Genomic DNA, 16413 nt, shown 5'->3' with positions numbered 1-16413 from the left:
TTTCTATCCGAATATAAGGGGCAACAACTCTTATTGGAGTCTAGAGGGGTGAGCGCAAGTGAAAGCTGTTTCATATACTATATATTCTGCACCAAAAGAGCCGTAGTTGTTGCACAGGGGTCTTTCAGTGAGAACGCGCGAGGCAGGTAACTTGTGTTCAATAATTTCCAGCCGATAGGAATGCCTAGCATATACAGGCAGTCTGTGAAGAATATCTTCTCGGTTTTGACAGAGCAGATGATCATTTAACCAGTCTTACCTTACTGGCATCCTTCCATAGAACGACGTGCGGTGTTGTGCAGTGTCACAGTTATTTCCTTCAATGAAGTCAAGACTCTATATAGAGGTGAGACGTTGTTACCTCGCCTCATTACTGTCAATGTCTTGGTGCGGCAGATAACTGAAAGCAGTTGTTTCTCATTTGCAAAAGCCTCAGTTGACCAGACGTTTGCAGTTGTTGACGGCACTACATGCACGTATCGGATAAGCTTTCGGATTGTCTAGCTCATATCGAGCGCGATAGTACTTTACATTTCGGATTTGTCTAGGAATGAGAAAAATATTTCATGCTCGATTCTATATTAAAACGTAATTTTTCTAGAATATATTCGTATTCGTATTCGAATCGTTTCGGAAATTTTGCGATTCCAGCACTCCTACTAAAGAGCTTTCGCTGCGCCATTGGCCCAGGCAGCGTCTTGCGCGATACCGGTCGGAAACAGTTCCTGTTTCCAAAGATACGCAGCATTTCGCAAGTTTTCTTTTTATTTCCGTTATATGGTGTCCACGCTCCCTATCTTCATATTCTTTTTCTGTTTTGCAACCTTCTCGCGAGTTCATATCCGGGGCTTGAAGTAAAACTTGTCGCAAGCACCTTGCTTTATCCTTCTCCATTTTCATGAGAACTCGCGCCGCTGAAATTGAATGTATATATATATATATATGTGTGTGTGTGTGTGTGTGTAGGTTGTGTTTTTAGGTGCAACAATTTTTGAACGATAGCATGTGGCAGATAGCACAATTCTAACGCTTAATCTAAATTACTCAATGAGGCGGCCACTACTTCTACAAGAAATCAAAACGTTCGATTGAATAATTACGCTAATTAGTTTTTTAATTAATTACTTTACTCCCCATATTTCAATCTACTAGTTATAGCATCCGAGTTCGCACGGCGCATCCGCTTGGAACGAATTCTCTGGACAGCACCAGTTTCGAGATATTAACTTTCAGAGTGTCCGTCGGAATGCATTGACGTTCAAGTTCGTCTTATGCTTTGATGCATAAAGCAGCGGTTTCTTAAAAAAGTAACTTTAGAAATGAAATAATAATTTATAAAATATATTCGAAATATTGCTTAAATGGCAAATGTAAATATTCTGAGGTATTAGAGAAAGATATTTAAATAATTTTATATTTATCGTCATTGCGATTTACGCAGCTCCTCTTCTGTTGTGGGGTCTCTCACCCGTGCTCTTGGGACAAAGGAACGACAACACAGTAGTGCAAACAGTCACAAGGGCATTTATTGCACCTTTCATAGATCAATGCCTGCTAGCCGAGTTGCTATCCACAAAACATGCCGATGGGCGCGCCACAAATCTAGAAGTCCGACTCACCGCGACCCGATAACGAGCGAATATGTTCGTCCCATGCTGGATCCCAACGCCTGGTCGTTCGCGCGTACGGTCACGCGAACGGTGGCGCGTTCGAACGAGGCCTCACGAGACGGTCTCGCAGACCATGAATCGGCGCACTCGCGACCTCGAAACTAAGAGGAAGAGCCTTCTCCTATTCGCGCCAAACTAACACCGCCTACCGGAGGTGTTAGCAACGCAAAACTCGCGCCATCTCTCGTACTGCGCTTCAACCACACCGACCGCCGCGGGCCCCAGGCTTAGCGGCGAAGCCGCACTGCAGGAGACGGGAGCTATGCGGGAAAAACTGCATATCAGGGGACGCGTGAGAGTCGCGCATCCCCACACTGTATGGCGAAGTAATGCATTTTGTGGAAGTGAAAATACATGTACAGACTCGCTTTCAGACTCGCCGTATCTAAGCAGACTAGTCTTCTTTAGCTCAGATATAGCCTATAATTTTATGTCCCCTTGTGTTCTTGGACGTTTGGCGCAAGGCTTATGATAATTTTGTCGTTGTTGTTGTTCGAGGCGGTATACCTTAATATTTGAAAATACTTGATTCGGACGATCTTGGTGCATCACGGCTATTTGGTTTCTTTTGTGTCTAATTACTTTTGTGTGTTTGCGTTAGGGGGGGGAGGGAAAGGCGGAGTGAGGGGGGTGATAGCCTTGAAGTCAATGCAATAAGTCAACTGCGAGCAGCTGTACAAAGTTAATGTGTTCTATTTCCGTCGTTGAGTAGCACATCGTATAAGCATCTACTTGTCCGACGTATCGGCAGCATGCAATTTGAGCTACCTCGAAGTAGAACGTTTCTTTACACCATTTTAACTACCGGTATTTGTGTAAAATTAATGTTTAAGTCGCCGGTGATCAGGCAGTTCCTGCGTTAAATGTTTCTTGCTGTTCAGGCTCGATTAGTTGTTTTGAAGCCCCGGCTACATATCTGTGGCCAGTTGCCGTCCCTGGCACTACAGGTATTATTATTATTATTATTATTATTATTATTATTATTATTATTATTATTATTATTATTATTATTATTATTATTATTATTATTATTATTATTAAAACTCCTCATTTGTTTCATCTTTCGTATTCCGCGCAAGAGTACCAGAGAGCATAGACCTTTCCGTATTCCTGCCTGTCATCACCAACTGTCGACCCTCCGAAGAATACCGGACGCATATGCACAAAACGCTCTTGCGCTTGAATTGTTCGTAAGATCTAATTCCAGCCAATCCTGATGCTGGACATAGGCGACCGACCAATGGCAAACAGCACTTACGAACAAAAAGCTTTGTGAATTCGGCCCCTGAATCTTCATAACGCTTACTTTCATGACATTTTTCCTGACGCGCTGTCACTGTTCTGTTCCGAGCTTTGCGTTTGTTGTTTCATAGTTTTACACATTGTTCAACTGCGTCTCTCCTTCATTTTTCTTTTGTATTTACCTTGCGCTTTGTTCTGTGTACACTTTCTTTATGTCCTCTCTTCTTTTCATAATGGTTCTATTTATTCATTGTGGGTTTTTTTTACTCATATAACCATGTAATTTCTTCTTTTTTTTTATGTATGTGTGCGCAAGTACTCAGACATTATAGGTTGTTCCTGAGCATGGTAAATTTTTTTTTCATCCCCCTTCGAAACGGGGCGGCAAATAGTCACCTAGACTGATTGAACTAATCAAGTCTTCTGTAGAGATACAGATATCATTTTAGCATTTTGTAAGTTTTTTTTTTCTCTGGCTTAAACCCTTTACGTCTGTCTGTAGGAGTGCGTGAATAGTGATTTCCGAGATCTAATCGAACAGTCCAAAAACCGCATCGAATCCAATACTTTCCGAATAGTTTTCGGGGAACGAACAGCCGTTTTCACAATTAATATCAAACGATATTCACATCCTAGTATTATTCAAGTTAGCAAGTTTCTGTCATTACATTGCACGTTATGAAGAGTTGTTTATTAAAAAGCACAAATGGCGCACTGGGTGCAAAGAAATAGTTTCTTCGCATGCACAGGACTCTTAAAATGGTGCGAGTGATGGCTGTATAACCTGTAAATATTGCTACCTAAGCGATGTAGCCTGCTCCACTACGCAAGTTCTCATGTTTTGCGTCCATACTACGTCCGCGGGGGTAAAAATTTACCCTACATTTGCTCCAATTTTACGTATGTTAGACGCAGTCGACGTTTTGAAACATTCGAAAAGTATTCGAAAGATATTCGCATTTTCGAATAGTGACTATTAGATTCGTTATTCGAATGTTTCGAATATTTTCACACCGCTGCCTGGTATAGTTGCCTATGCCTGTTACGAATCTGGTCCTATGAATTTCTTCCCTACTTTTTTTTCCTCCCCACCAATACTCTAAACGAATGCTTCTTAACTCGACTGCTGACGGGTTAATGTTTCCATCCACTTTAAATCCAAGCGCCTCTGGTAAGCGGGCGTTTCCTACGAGTCTCACTGGGTGAAACCCTTCGCATTCCATTAGGATGTGCTGAGTGAGTGAGTGAGTGAGTGAGTGAGTGAGTGAGTGAGTGAGTGAGTGAGTGAGTGAGTGAGTGAGTGAGTGAGTGAGTGAGTGAGTGAGTGAGTGAGTGAGTGAGTGAGTGAGTGAGTGAGTGAGAAAACTTTATTTCGAATCAGAATGATTCGCGTCCGGCGAGTTAGTGGGCTGAGGCACCCGCCGAGCTTACGGCCAAGAGTCCTTGCCTCTCGGCGGCTTCCTTGGCCCGGTGGACTGCCCAGAGTTGGTCTTCCAGGCTCGAGCTGAGCAGCGCGGTCTGCCATCGCGCGCGGAGGCTGTCGATGGACGCTGAGCTCGCATTGTCGTGTATTAGTTTCTGGCATTCCCATAGCATGTGTTCTAGCGTAGCTCTGGTGCCACACACTTTGCATCTGTCTGTTGTGTATATGTCTGGATAAATAACGTGCATTAGTATCGGGCTCTTGTATGATTTGGTTTGTATTTGTCGCCACTGGACAGCTTGCGATCTAGTGAGTTGTGGATGGGAGGGCGGATAAGTGCATCTTTGCGTCTTGTAATGGTTGGTGATGTCGTTGAACCTGGTCATTCTGTCTTCCCATTCCCATACTTCGTAGGGCTCTGTCGAGGGGTCTACGTTCATGGCAGCTCGGAAAGTCAGTACTCAAGCTACGTTGTGTACCGCCGCGTTAGGGTTGTCCTCTCCCGTTGAGTCGGTGGTATAGGGCTGGTATCCATAGGATTTGGACGCACCTGTTTTTCCTTGTTGGTTTGCCTTTTCTAAGTATGTTTAGCGCCTAAGCTGAAATTCGGCCGTTCGCGAAGTTGCGTACTGCCGTTTGCGAGTCGCTGATTATATAGTATGCGTTGGTTTGTGCTATGACTAACGCTATAGCCGCTTCCTTCGCCGTTTCGATGCGTGTTGTGTTTATAGTCGAGCTTGTGCAGCATTGTCTGTTGTGGTTAAGTACTGCTGCGACAAAGCTGCGTTTGTGTTTGTAACGTGCAGCATCTATATACAAGGACCGCGTCCTTGTGCCTTCCGTAGTTCTTCGCCATGTTCTTTGCCCTGCTTTTTCTCCTGCCCTCGTGGTGTACCGGAAGCATATTCTTGGGTAAGAGGGGGTTCCGTGAGTTTAGCCCTTATTTGCGTGGGTATGTCCCGTTTGTCTCCGTGTTGTGTGGGGTAGCGGATCCCCAATTTATCCAGGATGTGTCTGCCCGCCGTCGTCTTGGAGGGGCGTTCGTATTGCGCTATAAGTTGCGCTTCTATTAGCTCCTCTAGCGTGTTGTGCAGTCCCAGCTCTAGGAGTTTCGCCGTGCTCGTGCTTAGCATGAGTCCAATCGCTTGTTTATATATCTTCCTAGTCAGGCCGTCTATAGCTTCTTCTTTTCTGCGGCGCCCCATCTGTGGTATGCCGCCACATACGTGATCTGACTTGTGACGAACGCCTGGATGATTCTCATGACGCTTGCTTCTTCCATTCCATCGTGCCTGTTGGTGATCCTCTTGGTCAATCGCATACATATGCCTCATCCTTTTGCGAATATTTGCTCCGGTATGTTTCTTTTTCTTTAGCCAACCAGCTCAGGCCTCAAATAACAAGGCACTGCCCCTTGCGTTATCATATAGGATGTCCTTTCTAATTTCTTTTTTTGTCATTCTTGTGAATATCCGTGGTCTCTTTTGTATCCATTCTTTGGATACAATTTACTGTCTTTGTTTCTCTGACTTTCTTTTTGATAACTCTTGGTTTTTTTTTTTTAATTACACTTGCGATAGCCCTGTACTTGGTTGCCAACCCCCTTGACCTCTTCCTTCATGCTGTGTCCACGCTTTTCAGGTGTAGGTACTTGTGCACTTTAGCCACCCATTTATTTTCACTAATGTTCCTCTGTCTTTATTCAAAACTAATTTTGTTCCGTGCGTCTATACGACTTCAAGAGAGGCCCAAACCATGTCTCCCTGCACTGTCTCATCGTAGTTTTAACGTGGAACTCCAAGACCCACCGGCCTACCGTCCTTAGTTTAACTTTCAATCCCGATACAATGTCTGATTCTAAGCACAGTTATAGCTGGCACCATTACTCCTTTCCAGATTCCTCGTACCACCTCGTGTGTGTATTGTAGCCCCAGAGGGATCTATGTGTCATTGTTGCTGCATTCTGCTTCACCTTCATTCTTAGATTATCTTGGTAGTAGATCTTTTCTTTGTTTATGCACACCGAGGTATATGTATTGCTTGTCTTTGGGTATCGATTTGTTGTTGGATTAACGCGACGTCATTGCTCGTCTCTTATATAATTAAAGATCATAAGTCCCGATTTCTCTGTACTAAATTTAAGGCCTAAATTTGTCGCTGCATTGCCACACATATTTGCAAGTCTCTGTAATGACCGAAATGATGCAGCACCACCCTACGAGATTTGAGCGAAATATTCTTTCCCCCGTACATTTGTAGCACTGATATATCGGGCACTTGGCTCATTTCAATCGGGTGAGTTTTGTAAAAAACTGGGACGTTTTCGTTGCGACGTCGTTGTGGGCAGTGAAGAGAAAAAAAAAAGAAGCTTCTCTTTATTAGACAGCTGTAGCACAGCGTTACCGTGTTAGTGCCTTTGAGAATTTGAGATATTCATGGGCAACAAACCGCTTAAGGTATCTTCTGTTGGTTTGTTTTGACTGTTGAAAAGGACCGGAGCATCATCTATAGAAGGACCAAAAAGACAAAAAAGGGGGGCTTCCGATTTCGCCAATATTTTTGTCAATACTGACTCCACTTGCTAGTTACTTTTATTTCTTTTCAATTGTGACCTTGGTTCATGATCGCTCATTGTGGTACCGTCAGTTGGGCGCACGTTCAGCCTGAGCATGGAGTTCCCGGCCTTTTTTTGTCCGCAACGTTATTCTTCTCCTCCCCATGTGTTGCTGCATGTATTCTGTTCGCAGCAGGAGAGGGAGTGTGTGCGTGCGCGCTTACTTGCTTTGTTTTTTCGAGCACACCTGCGCCCTTGCGGCTCCATAAGTCCGCTGGAGACCCATTTCGAAACGGGCACATACTTTGTCACCGACGCAACATCCTTTTGTACTTTTTCTATGCTTTTGTCCCGAATCAGTCAGAGCACAGCTGCTGCTCATGCATAGGAGGCATTACCTCACTACTGATGCGCTGAATGCAAGTAGACATAACAATGCGGCCTTACTTCGCCTTTTCTTTGCAGAAACATGCAGAAACAAAGAGGTGCTTGCAAAGCGAGGCACTGCGTGATCTCACTCCCCGAACAGAACACGTGGTTTCCTGCCAACACAGCGTAAGGTCTAACGAGATAAGTTTACGTCACGCGTAGACAAACGATAGCGTATCGCTACGTTAGTCGGCAAGGGGGCGGGGTTATCATTTTTTTTTTTTCAGTTTCGCCTCTGCGAAGCCTGGAGACAGGCCAAGTGTCGTCGCTTATCGCTACGTCAAGACAAAAGTACCACGGTCGCGAAACCGAACCGCTCGGCGAGGCGCAACACCGCTGTACAAGCTGTGGGCTCGGCTAGGGGAGGAGGCAATCGGATGCGAGCAGTTTGTTGCCAGTCGCGGGAGTCACGTGAACATGAGCGTTTCTCCATAGCTAGTGTCAGCCCAACTATAGGTGGTGTTGGCTCAGCGCGCGGCGAGTGTTTGCTTTTCACACGGCACTCGCGAGCTGCGCGATGAAGGGCGACGTCACAGAGAACGTCGGACTGAATCAGGTGAGAGTTTTATCTGTCCCTGTTGAAGGCTAGTACTTTCTGGCTATCGGTATAGCGCGCTGGCTCATGGCAATCGTCCACGAGCACTGGACGACTGTTTCGCTTTCGATCGATCGGTGATTAATTGCGTCCATTTTGTAAACGCTGGTTAGCTCGAATCTCACTCGAAGTTGCTGCGAACACTTTAGCGAAGTCGCCAGCGTCAGCGCAAGCGTCGCCGGGCGCGGCTGTGCAGCTGCCGTATTTTATCGGACGTATAAGCCTACTCTGCCACTCGCCCTATTTCCCTGCTTTTGAAACGAAGGGGGATCAAGATCCAACCTTGAGTGGTATTGTAACAACCCTCTGTGTACTGGGACGTTGGCTGACGGCGCTATATTTGGTGCAGAAAACACTGAAAATATTAAATCGAAGTTTGTGCGAATCGTCGCTATAGCTCAACAACCCAAACTGCGCCTACAGGGAAAAAGAGCTTTTAAGGCTAACGAACTGAAGTAGTAGGTTTTGGTGGCGATACTACCGTAAATACCCGCCATGGCCACGCCTTTGTGGTTGCTATGGCGTTGTTCTGCGGAGCACGAGATCGAGTCCCGGTCGCGCAGCGCCCACATTCCGATGTGAGCAAAATGCGAACACGCTCGTGTGCCGCGCTTTGGGTGCGCGTTAAGAAAAAAAAAAACGGGTTTTTAACAATTAATCCGGAGCCCTGCACTACGCCGTCCCTCGTAATCCTCCGTGCAGAATTTCGGGACGTTAAACTTATTTTCTTAACTAGCGGAAATATGCAGAGACTAGAGTGCATGTCGTCGTTATGTCTTCCATTCGTATCCATATCCAGGTTAGTAGAACGAGGCGGACTCGCAAGCAGGCACTGCACGGAACTGACAATTCTCGCTACGGGGCATATTACATACAAGCAGCAGCATAGCGACTTTAATAAGCGACATCCCGAAGGGCTTTTGAAGAACGACAATATACAGTGCGCGGCATAAATGGAGGCGACGATGACGGGCAGCAATTTACTTTGCACTCCGTAATTTCGTCTTGCTTTAGAAGCAGCAGCGGATTATTCGATTTTTCTGTTTCACCGTAGAAAAGGTATGTCGTTCTGGCTTTGTAATTTTCCTGTCTTTGTATCAAATCCGAGCATGTACCGATCCTTCCCGTTTTGGTATGAAGTCGCAATCGCTACATTTTTTTTCCAGATTGCGGATTGACCGCCATGTCGCGCCTTGAGAAGTGATTTCACGAAGCTTAGTCTCCATTGAAATCCGGGGATGATTTGGAAGCGCCCAAGTTAAACGTTAAATTAAAATATCGCTTCAGACTTATTATCTGATCAGTTGGCTTTCGAGCTTATTTTATTATCATCATTACTATCATTCTTCTTTTGCGTTGTTCTGTCATAGTTTCGCATATTGTTCAACTGCCCCTTCTCCTCCTTTTTCTTTTGTATTCACCTTGCGCCTTGTATCTACATTGTTCTTTTCAAGATTGTTATTTTTTTCCTTTTTTTGTTACTGTATATTCCCCTGCTGTTTTTTTTCTTTGTGTATATGCGTGCGCCGGCACTCCTGATTATTATTATTATTATTATTATTATTATTATTATTATTATTATTATTATTATTATTATTATTATTATTATTATTATTATTATTATTATTATTATTATTTCTCGCATTTGCTTGACAGTCCAATAGACCAGTAGCTTCGGGGTACTTTCCTGCGTGACATACCTTACCTAGACTGTATAGCCTTCTCAATGGTAAGCGAAAGGACTTTATGCTGATATCCCACATTCCAATTCCATTGTCCGAGCCATTTCCAGACTTTTCGTGGTTTAAGTTGCCGTATACGAACGAGAATGGTCGCATTGCAGCGTTACGTGAGGCCTGCTGCGTCAATGCTGATCGACGAAAAGATAACGTTTCATTTTTTGGCAGGTTATCCATATTTCAAAAAAAAAAAGTATTCGCCAGAGCACAAGTGCGGCCACACGCGACAATTACTTTACTTTGCAGTTAGACGCGAGAGCGTGGATTGTATCGTCCACAACATTTAATTTCATTTTTTACTTCATTTTAACGGGGAAACATAGGAGTCCCAGGCAGACACTGAGATGCGTTTGAGACACTTCAGATGCACCCGAACTCCACTCTTTTTTCTTTGGGGATTTGTTGCAAGTCCTAGGTGGCAAAAAAAAAAAAAAAGAATCCTGAGCCATTGCACTCTGTGAAGGTGAATGAACAGCGATGCTGTTTTGCCCACGGCACAGAGGTGATACAGAATTTTGAACAAACGTACGAACAAACATTTATTTATACACACACATATTCGCATGGACAACTATATATATATATATATAGCCTCTGCATTACGATAGGGATGAGCCATTGCATTTTTGCTTGCTTTGGGGGCTATGAGCTATTGCTGATGATGATAGTTTTCGTTAACGCAGAACAAAAGTCACGGGAGCCTAGCCATAAACAGCTTCGCTGCAAGATTGCGCGTACAGCCCTGTGCGATGCACACCGAGTCAAGGCAAACAGCAAGCACGTAAGGCACACGGCATAATTATAAATTTAGATATATTGCGCATTCGGCATGCACGCATTTATGCTAGGTGTCGACCGCACAAATACCAAACCTTTGCTTGTTTACGATGGTACGAGCCATTCCTGATGATGATATTTTTTGCAGCGCTGACCTTTTGCATAACTGGCCTAGACACCTCTTTCTTGGGGTATGGGCCATTGCAACGAGCCACTTAGGGCTTTCGCCTTGAAAAAGGCAGTAAAATGTAGTATGGCCATAGTATGTGCAGGTGAGACAAAGGTGGTGGTGTTGATGTCAACAGGCTAGAGCTTGTCTACTAGGTCAATATTGTCTTGAAGGAAGGAGAGAGAGATAGAGAGAGAGAGGGGGGGGTAAACACTTATTTGGGGAATCCAGGTTGAACGAGTTGGTCTTTCTTCGCCCAACATGGGCGCAGCTCCCTCAGCCCAGAAAGCCGTTGGCAATCACCGCTTCCCGCAGTTGGTTCACCAGCCTGCGCTGATCTTCCAGGTCTGAGGCTGCAAACGAAGCTTCCCACGATTCTCTTCGCGATGTTCTGTTTCGCCTTGGTTTTCTGTGGCTTCTGTTTGGTGCTTCGGTTTGAAGGAGGGAGAAAAAATAAATTAAAAGCTTGACGTTGCTTTGAAGAAGAAGCCATATGACCTGGTATGGCTTCAGGCTCAGTTACTAAGTCACGGACATTTTGTGTCCATGGCTGTTTCCTTTGTTGACTCTCGCTGAAACTTCTATTTGAACCCGTGGCTATTTTTTTTTCTTGGATGTCCTTCAAAACTCTGTTTGTGTGCAATATGGACGTGTTGTGGCATGTTCATTTCTGTCTGTAGTTTTTTTTAGGACTCTCTGTTTTCACACGTCTTGTCACGTCATTGTCACGAATTGTTGACATCTGTTATTCTGATATGTCCTCTTAATGGTTCATTCAACTTCTCTTTGTCCATAAATATATCTGACGAGGAAATGATGAACGCCAAACTCAAGGGAAGATGCGAAGAAAGCTTCGCTTAAAAAACAACTTTTTCTCAAATCTCGCAGGCTATCAGATTATTATTATTATTATTATTATTATTATTATTATTATTATTATTATTATTATTATTATTATTATTATTATTATTATTATTATTATTATTATTATTATTATTATTATTATTATTAATATTATTATTATTATTATTATTATTATTATTATTATTACCTTTAAAACCACTCATCATGACTGCTAGGGAAGAAGCTTCTAACACAGCAACTGCCACGGCACCGGCGACTTCAACATTAACGCTAACGCCTAAATCCGAAAATCGCATAAGGAAACATTTATATTTAAAGGACATCTCAAGTATCACGTTGCCGACACGTCGAGCAGGCAAGTGCTTGAACGTTGTCCTCCTGAGTTATGGAAACCTAAAACGTGACCGTTTTACAGAACTTCTCCAAGCTTGCTACACTGGCCGCAAGGCAACCTCACCATGGTAATACACAAAAGAAACGAAAATACACACGGTGCAACAAGATTGCCTGAATCCAATACGTTCAAATATTATGTCTTGGACCCCCTCGAAAAAATATTGCCTAAGCCTCTGGGCAAACAATCAGTGACCATAAAGTAACATAAAGCTATACAGAACGTTATACCGAATAAAGAAGCTATACAGAAAATAAACACGATGTACCCAAGGTATCTTAACCAAATACCTTGAAATAATACAAAGTTGGACCACCTTGAACAACAAAAAGAGACAGAAAAGCCTTTGGACAAACAGTGGCGAACGTATGTGTTTATTTCAACTGAGTAAATGCAGTTAACTTAGAAATCAATACTGACAGTGATAGTTTGTGTATATATATATATATATATATATATATATATATATATATATATATATATATATATGGTGTGTGTGTGTGTTTCGAATTTTACGATATGAGTTAAACATACAGAAAATTTCGTACATCACGAATGAGGTAAGGTCATTACTTATTTATCTAAATAACACTTCTCATCCTCTAAAATCGCATCATTTATAATTAACATTCAAAAGTCTTTTTTTTAATTCTTACTCTGCTTCAAGTTAACACTTTATTCTTCCCCGGCACACCTCCTCCTCCCTGGCAACAAGCCTATAAGCGTTGGCTTCTTCCCAATTCCTCCGTAGTTGTTATCTGAGGAAAAAAGTGGGCAAGTGAAAAGAAGGCGGCGAAGGAATCGCTGAATTCGGCTGCGTTTCGTTCTCGCAATGCCTGCAACTAGTATTTATTTACTAGTGTATGTGCCTCGAGCGGGTAAGTAATTTCCTTAATTCAAAGAAAAAAACGCAACGTTTCTGACCGTACAATAAACATGCATTTAATTATTCGTTAATTGTGAGGACTCATTGGAAGATGCACATAGTACCGCCTTCGTGAATCATCCAAAACACCCCCCCCCCCCGTTTATGTGCGTGCCTGCGCGCGCGCGCGCGCGCGCCTGTGTGTGTGTGTGTGTGTGTGTGTGTGTGTGTGTGTGTGTGTGTGTGTGTGTGTGTGTGTGTGTGTGTGTGTGTGTGTGTGTGTGTGTGTGTGTTTGAATATGGGCCCATAATTTCACGCCAAGCATACGCCACATCGTGCCTCTCCGTTATTTTATTTACTTGTTTATCTTTTGAGGAGACCAGGCGACGCATCGCGACACCACTGTCAGTCGCAGAAGCGCTACAATATATTTCAACATTCCTTTTCCTTTCTCTGGCATCCGTTGGGCGACAGTGCTTGCAAACCTGTTCGTCGACAAACAGCCGAACGACCGATTTCACCACAAAAGCTCTGAAACGCGCCCTCCGTCGTTTCGTTGATGCGGAGCTGCGTTGGTTTTTGGCGCCCAGACGAAAAAGCAGCCGCAGTATGTTTTGAAAGCGCAGATGGTGCGCAGTCTGTAGCGCTTTAATTTTCTCTTTACGTGCCCCACTGGCTGGAAAGAAGAACCGACGCTAGCGAATGTTCGCCCCCCAATCACCGTCGCAGCTGCCGCAATTGTGTCGAAATGCGGTTCTGCCCGAAAAAGAAAAACGTAAATAACTTTTCAGTCTTTGATTCGAGCGCTGTCTACGCAGCTATGCTTATAGGCTTTATTTGTTTATTTTCTTTTCTTTATTTTCATGAGAAAGAAAGAAAGAAAGAAAGAAAGACTGCAACATTTAGAGTTTTTGAAACGGCTCGCGCTGTATAATACACAGGATATACACAGGGCTGCAATACACAGCGTCGCTGTTGCGGGATATTTGACGAATGCAAATGCATTCTCTTCGTAGTCTATTTCATGAATTAAAGTGCATTCTTCTTCTGATATATATACTTAATGAATGCCGACGGATGATATATATATAAGGCTCTAACTATGACGAATCACTTTTTTTTTCTTCTACGAATAACATTGGAGTCGAAGTGCATTTTTCGCGATCTGCCTAGTCGTGAAGGGCAATCTTGAGATACCCTTTACAGGAGAAGGCACCTTTTTTTTCTGTGACGTTGTACACATTCGTGTGCGTGTCTTGTTTTCGCCACTTCTCTGCAGCGGTGGCAAAGAAAAGAAAAAAAGAACCCGCGCATTTAGCTTTTTGTAAACTAAACCTCCTAGATACTTAGTATGCATCTCTATTTCACACTTAAAGCGTGCTTCGTATTTCTACGGACGACCACTTTGTTGGAGGCGTCGTTTGACAAGATCGTTCGATGACCGAGTTTCGCCAACGTTGGCGAAAGAACATGTGTGTGTGTGTGTGTGTGTGTGTGTGTGTGTGTGTGTGTGTGTGTGTGTGTGTGTGTGTGTGTGTGTGTGTGTGTGTGTTGTAATATGGTTCCCGCCACCTCCTTACCCTGAGACGCCGCTTAGAGCCCAGAGAAACACGATATGCGGCCTGACGTGAGATAGAAAGATGAACACGACGGTCACTGTTCTCCTGAAGTCATTTGTGTAGCTAATGCTTACCTATAATTCACCGCTCTCTTTTTCTTCTTTTTTTCAATCTCCTGTAATAAATGTTCTTTCTATGAGCACTAAACGACGTGATGCTTTTGATAGATTGGAAAGCCTTAACCACAGTCAAAAGCCGCGCCTTCCTTTGCACCTATACGGTCCTGTCTTGGACGAGTGGCGAGACCCTTCAGGCGCTGCAATGTTAATGCATGCCACGCCCCTCGGTCCTCGCCGTAGACCTTGAAACCTTCTGTGCCGGAAAGGTGAAGGGCGTCGTGTCGACGCCGGGCGTGGGCGAACGGTGACAATGAAGTTTGCCGTCTGAACCAAGCTCGCAAGACAATGGCAGCAGCGGCCGCTGCAGTAGCAGCAGCTACAGCGCGAATTTCGACCTTTCCTGCGACTCACCACTTCTTGATATCTTGTGACTATAGGTAGCGACAGGGTGTTGTAGTTAACTTACACGTACGAGAACACACAAGCCACGAGGTTCCTGAACACGGACACCGAATTTGGAAACGACAAGGTTGCTGCAGTGTTTTCGAGCAATTTAAGTAGAGTACACTGAAAAAAGTGAGTCCACATCTGTAGCTCCACGTCATCACGCGGTTTGCTATCGACTTTATTTATCATGATTGGTCAGTATACGCGCGGCCCTATCACTTGTTGTTGCCTAATCTCGATTTCTACCTGATGGCGTTACGCGATCGCGACGTCAGGGCCGGTATTTTGTAGCGATGCCTTTTCCGATTCTATGCTTTTTCAGACTTTTTGCGCTTGGCCAGTGGTCAGAGCGACGGTCTGCCCACATTATCAACGGGATCAGGCGGCCGTGTGTGGTGGATGATAAGAATTGCATAGAATAGGGCATAATGCATCGCTACAAAATAGCGGCCCAGCTCTCCGCGCAGAGCGCAACCAACAAGACGTGGCCGGATGAAGACGCAAAAAGGACAGGTGCCATTCGGCCCTGGAGGAATCCTTCCTCCGTGCTTTTTGCTTTGGTATTCTACGCCATCTGTTTTGCGATCAGCTCCTCTGTCGAGGGGTTAAGGGTACACGGCCAGGCTAGACGTACCTTGGCTTTCAGAGGCCGGTGTGGCCGAAAGTCGGCCGACTTGTCCGCTCTGTCGTCGGCTATACTGGATGGATGAAGAGACGCAAGCCGTAAGACAGCAGTGGCCAAATAGCTTTGCTACTCAGCCGGCAATTGCTCCTCGTGACCGAGCAGTCACTTAAAGACAGACTGTACTTACACTTCCTCAGGCTTAGCTTGAAGGAAACGAAATGTTTGCCGCAGCCGCTACTGTGCGCCCCATCGCGCGTGAATGCAGGCGTCGGTCGGAAATTGTACGTGCGTTATTATCACGCGAGCTTTCTTTCCCTTGCGGATGCCTCCCTCGCGAGTTAGCGCTTCTCCTCGTCCTGCGTAAGCTTTAACGAACGCACAGCTCTGCGGATTCGGTATACGCGCGGCTCCAAACGCCTGGCTCTGTAGTTGCCACAGTTCTGCACGGTATTAGCGTGGTAGAGTGCAGCTGCAGGAGCAGCTGTCTTTTCAAGTGCTTACTAATTCATCTGGTGGCCCTTTTTTTTCTTTACGGGCGCGGCAGCAGTACGTATATACCGGCGACGCTCGTCCACTAGACGCGAGCCCCGCGACACGCCTCATCACGCCCGGTTGTCCCGCCCCCCTCGCCCGGCGCGACTTCCTCCATTCCTTCAGAATTTCGAAGACGCGCTGAACAGAGCCAGACGCGTGCGGTGTGTACAGGACCTCCGCCCTTGGCGAAACATCAAATGACAAAACGTGCCCTCGGCGTCTGTGCAGTTTCCTGTTTCGGTTTATTCTGCATTCGCAGAACGGTCACGCGTGTTGCAGATGCGCCCTGTGGTTTGCGGTCGCGTTTTTCTGCATGCCGTTCAGTGAGGTCAGTCACGCACGTTGATTACGTAAGTGTGTGCGTCGTGTGTTCTCTGTTACTGTGATTTTTTTTATATTATAATTAC

At 44.8% G+C, this 16413-nt stretch overlaps 1 protein-coding gene across 8 annotated transcripts in view; it reads left to right on the top strand.

The window, feature by feature from the left end:
* Positions 1–16413, top strand: part of ATP8A (ATPase phospholipid transporting 8A1) — a 122335-nt gene that overhangs the window by 11337 nt on the left and 94585 nt on the right. For 5 of the 8 annotated variants that reach the window (XM_075688927.1, XM_075688920.1, XM_075688928.1 and 2 more), the window contains exon 1: positions 7593–7874. The exons of 1 other annotated variant lie outside the window; for it this stretch is intronic. In XM_075688927.1, the coding sequence (XP_075545042.1) occupies positions 7836–7874 (39 nt within the window). In that variant the 5' untranslated portion in view covers positions 7593–7835. Of the gene's footprint in view, positions 1–7591; positions 7875–16413 lie in introns of those variants that run through there. 2 more of the 8 variants (XM_075688922.1, XM_075688926.1) reach the window with 2 other exon arrangements.

Source organism: Dermacentor variabilis, chromosome 4 (assembly GCF_050947875.1).
Source record: "Dermacentor variabilis isolate Ectoservices chromosome 4, ASM5094787v1, whole genome shotgun sequence".
Lineage (NCBI taxonomy): Eukaryota > Metazoa > Arthropoda > Arachnida > Ixodida > Ixodidae > Dermacentor > Dermacentor variabilis.
Note: the sequence above shows the minus strand (reverse complement) of the source record. Positions and strands in the feature narration are given on the sequence as shown.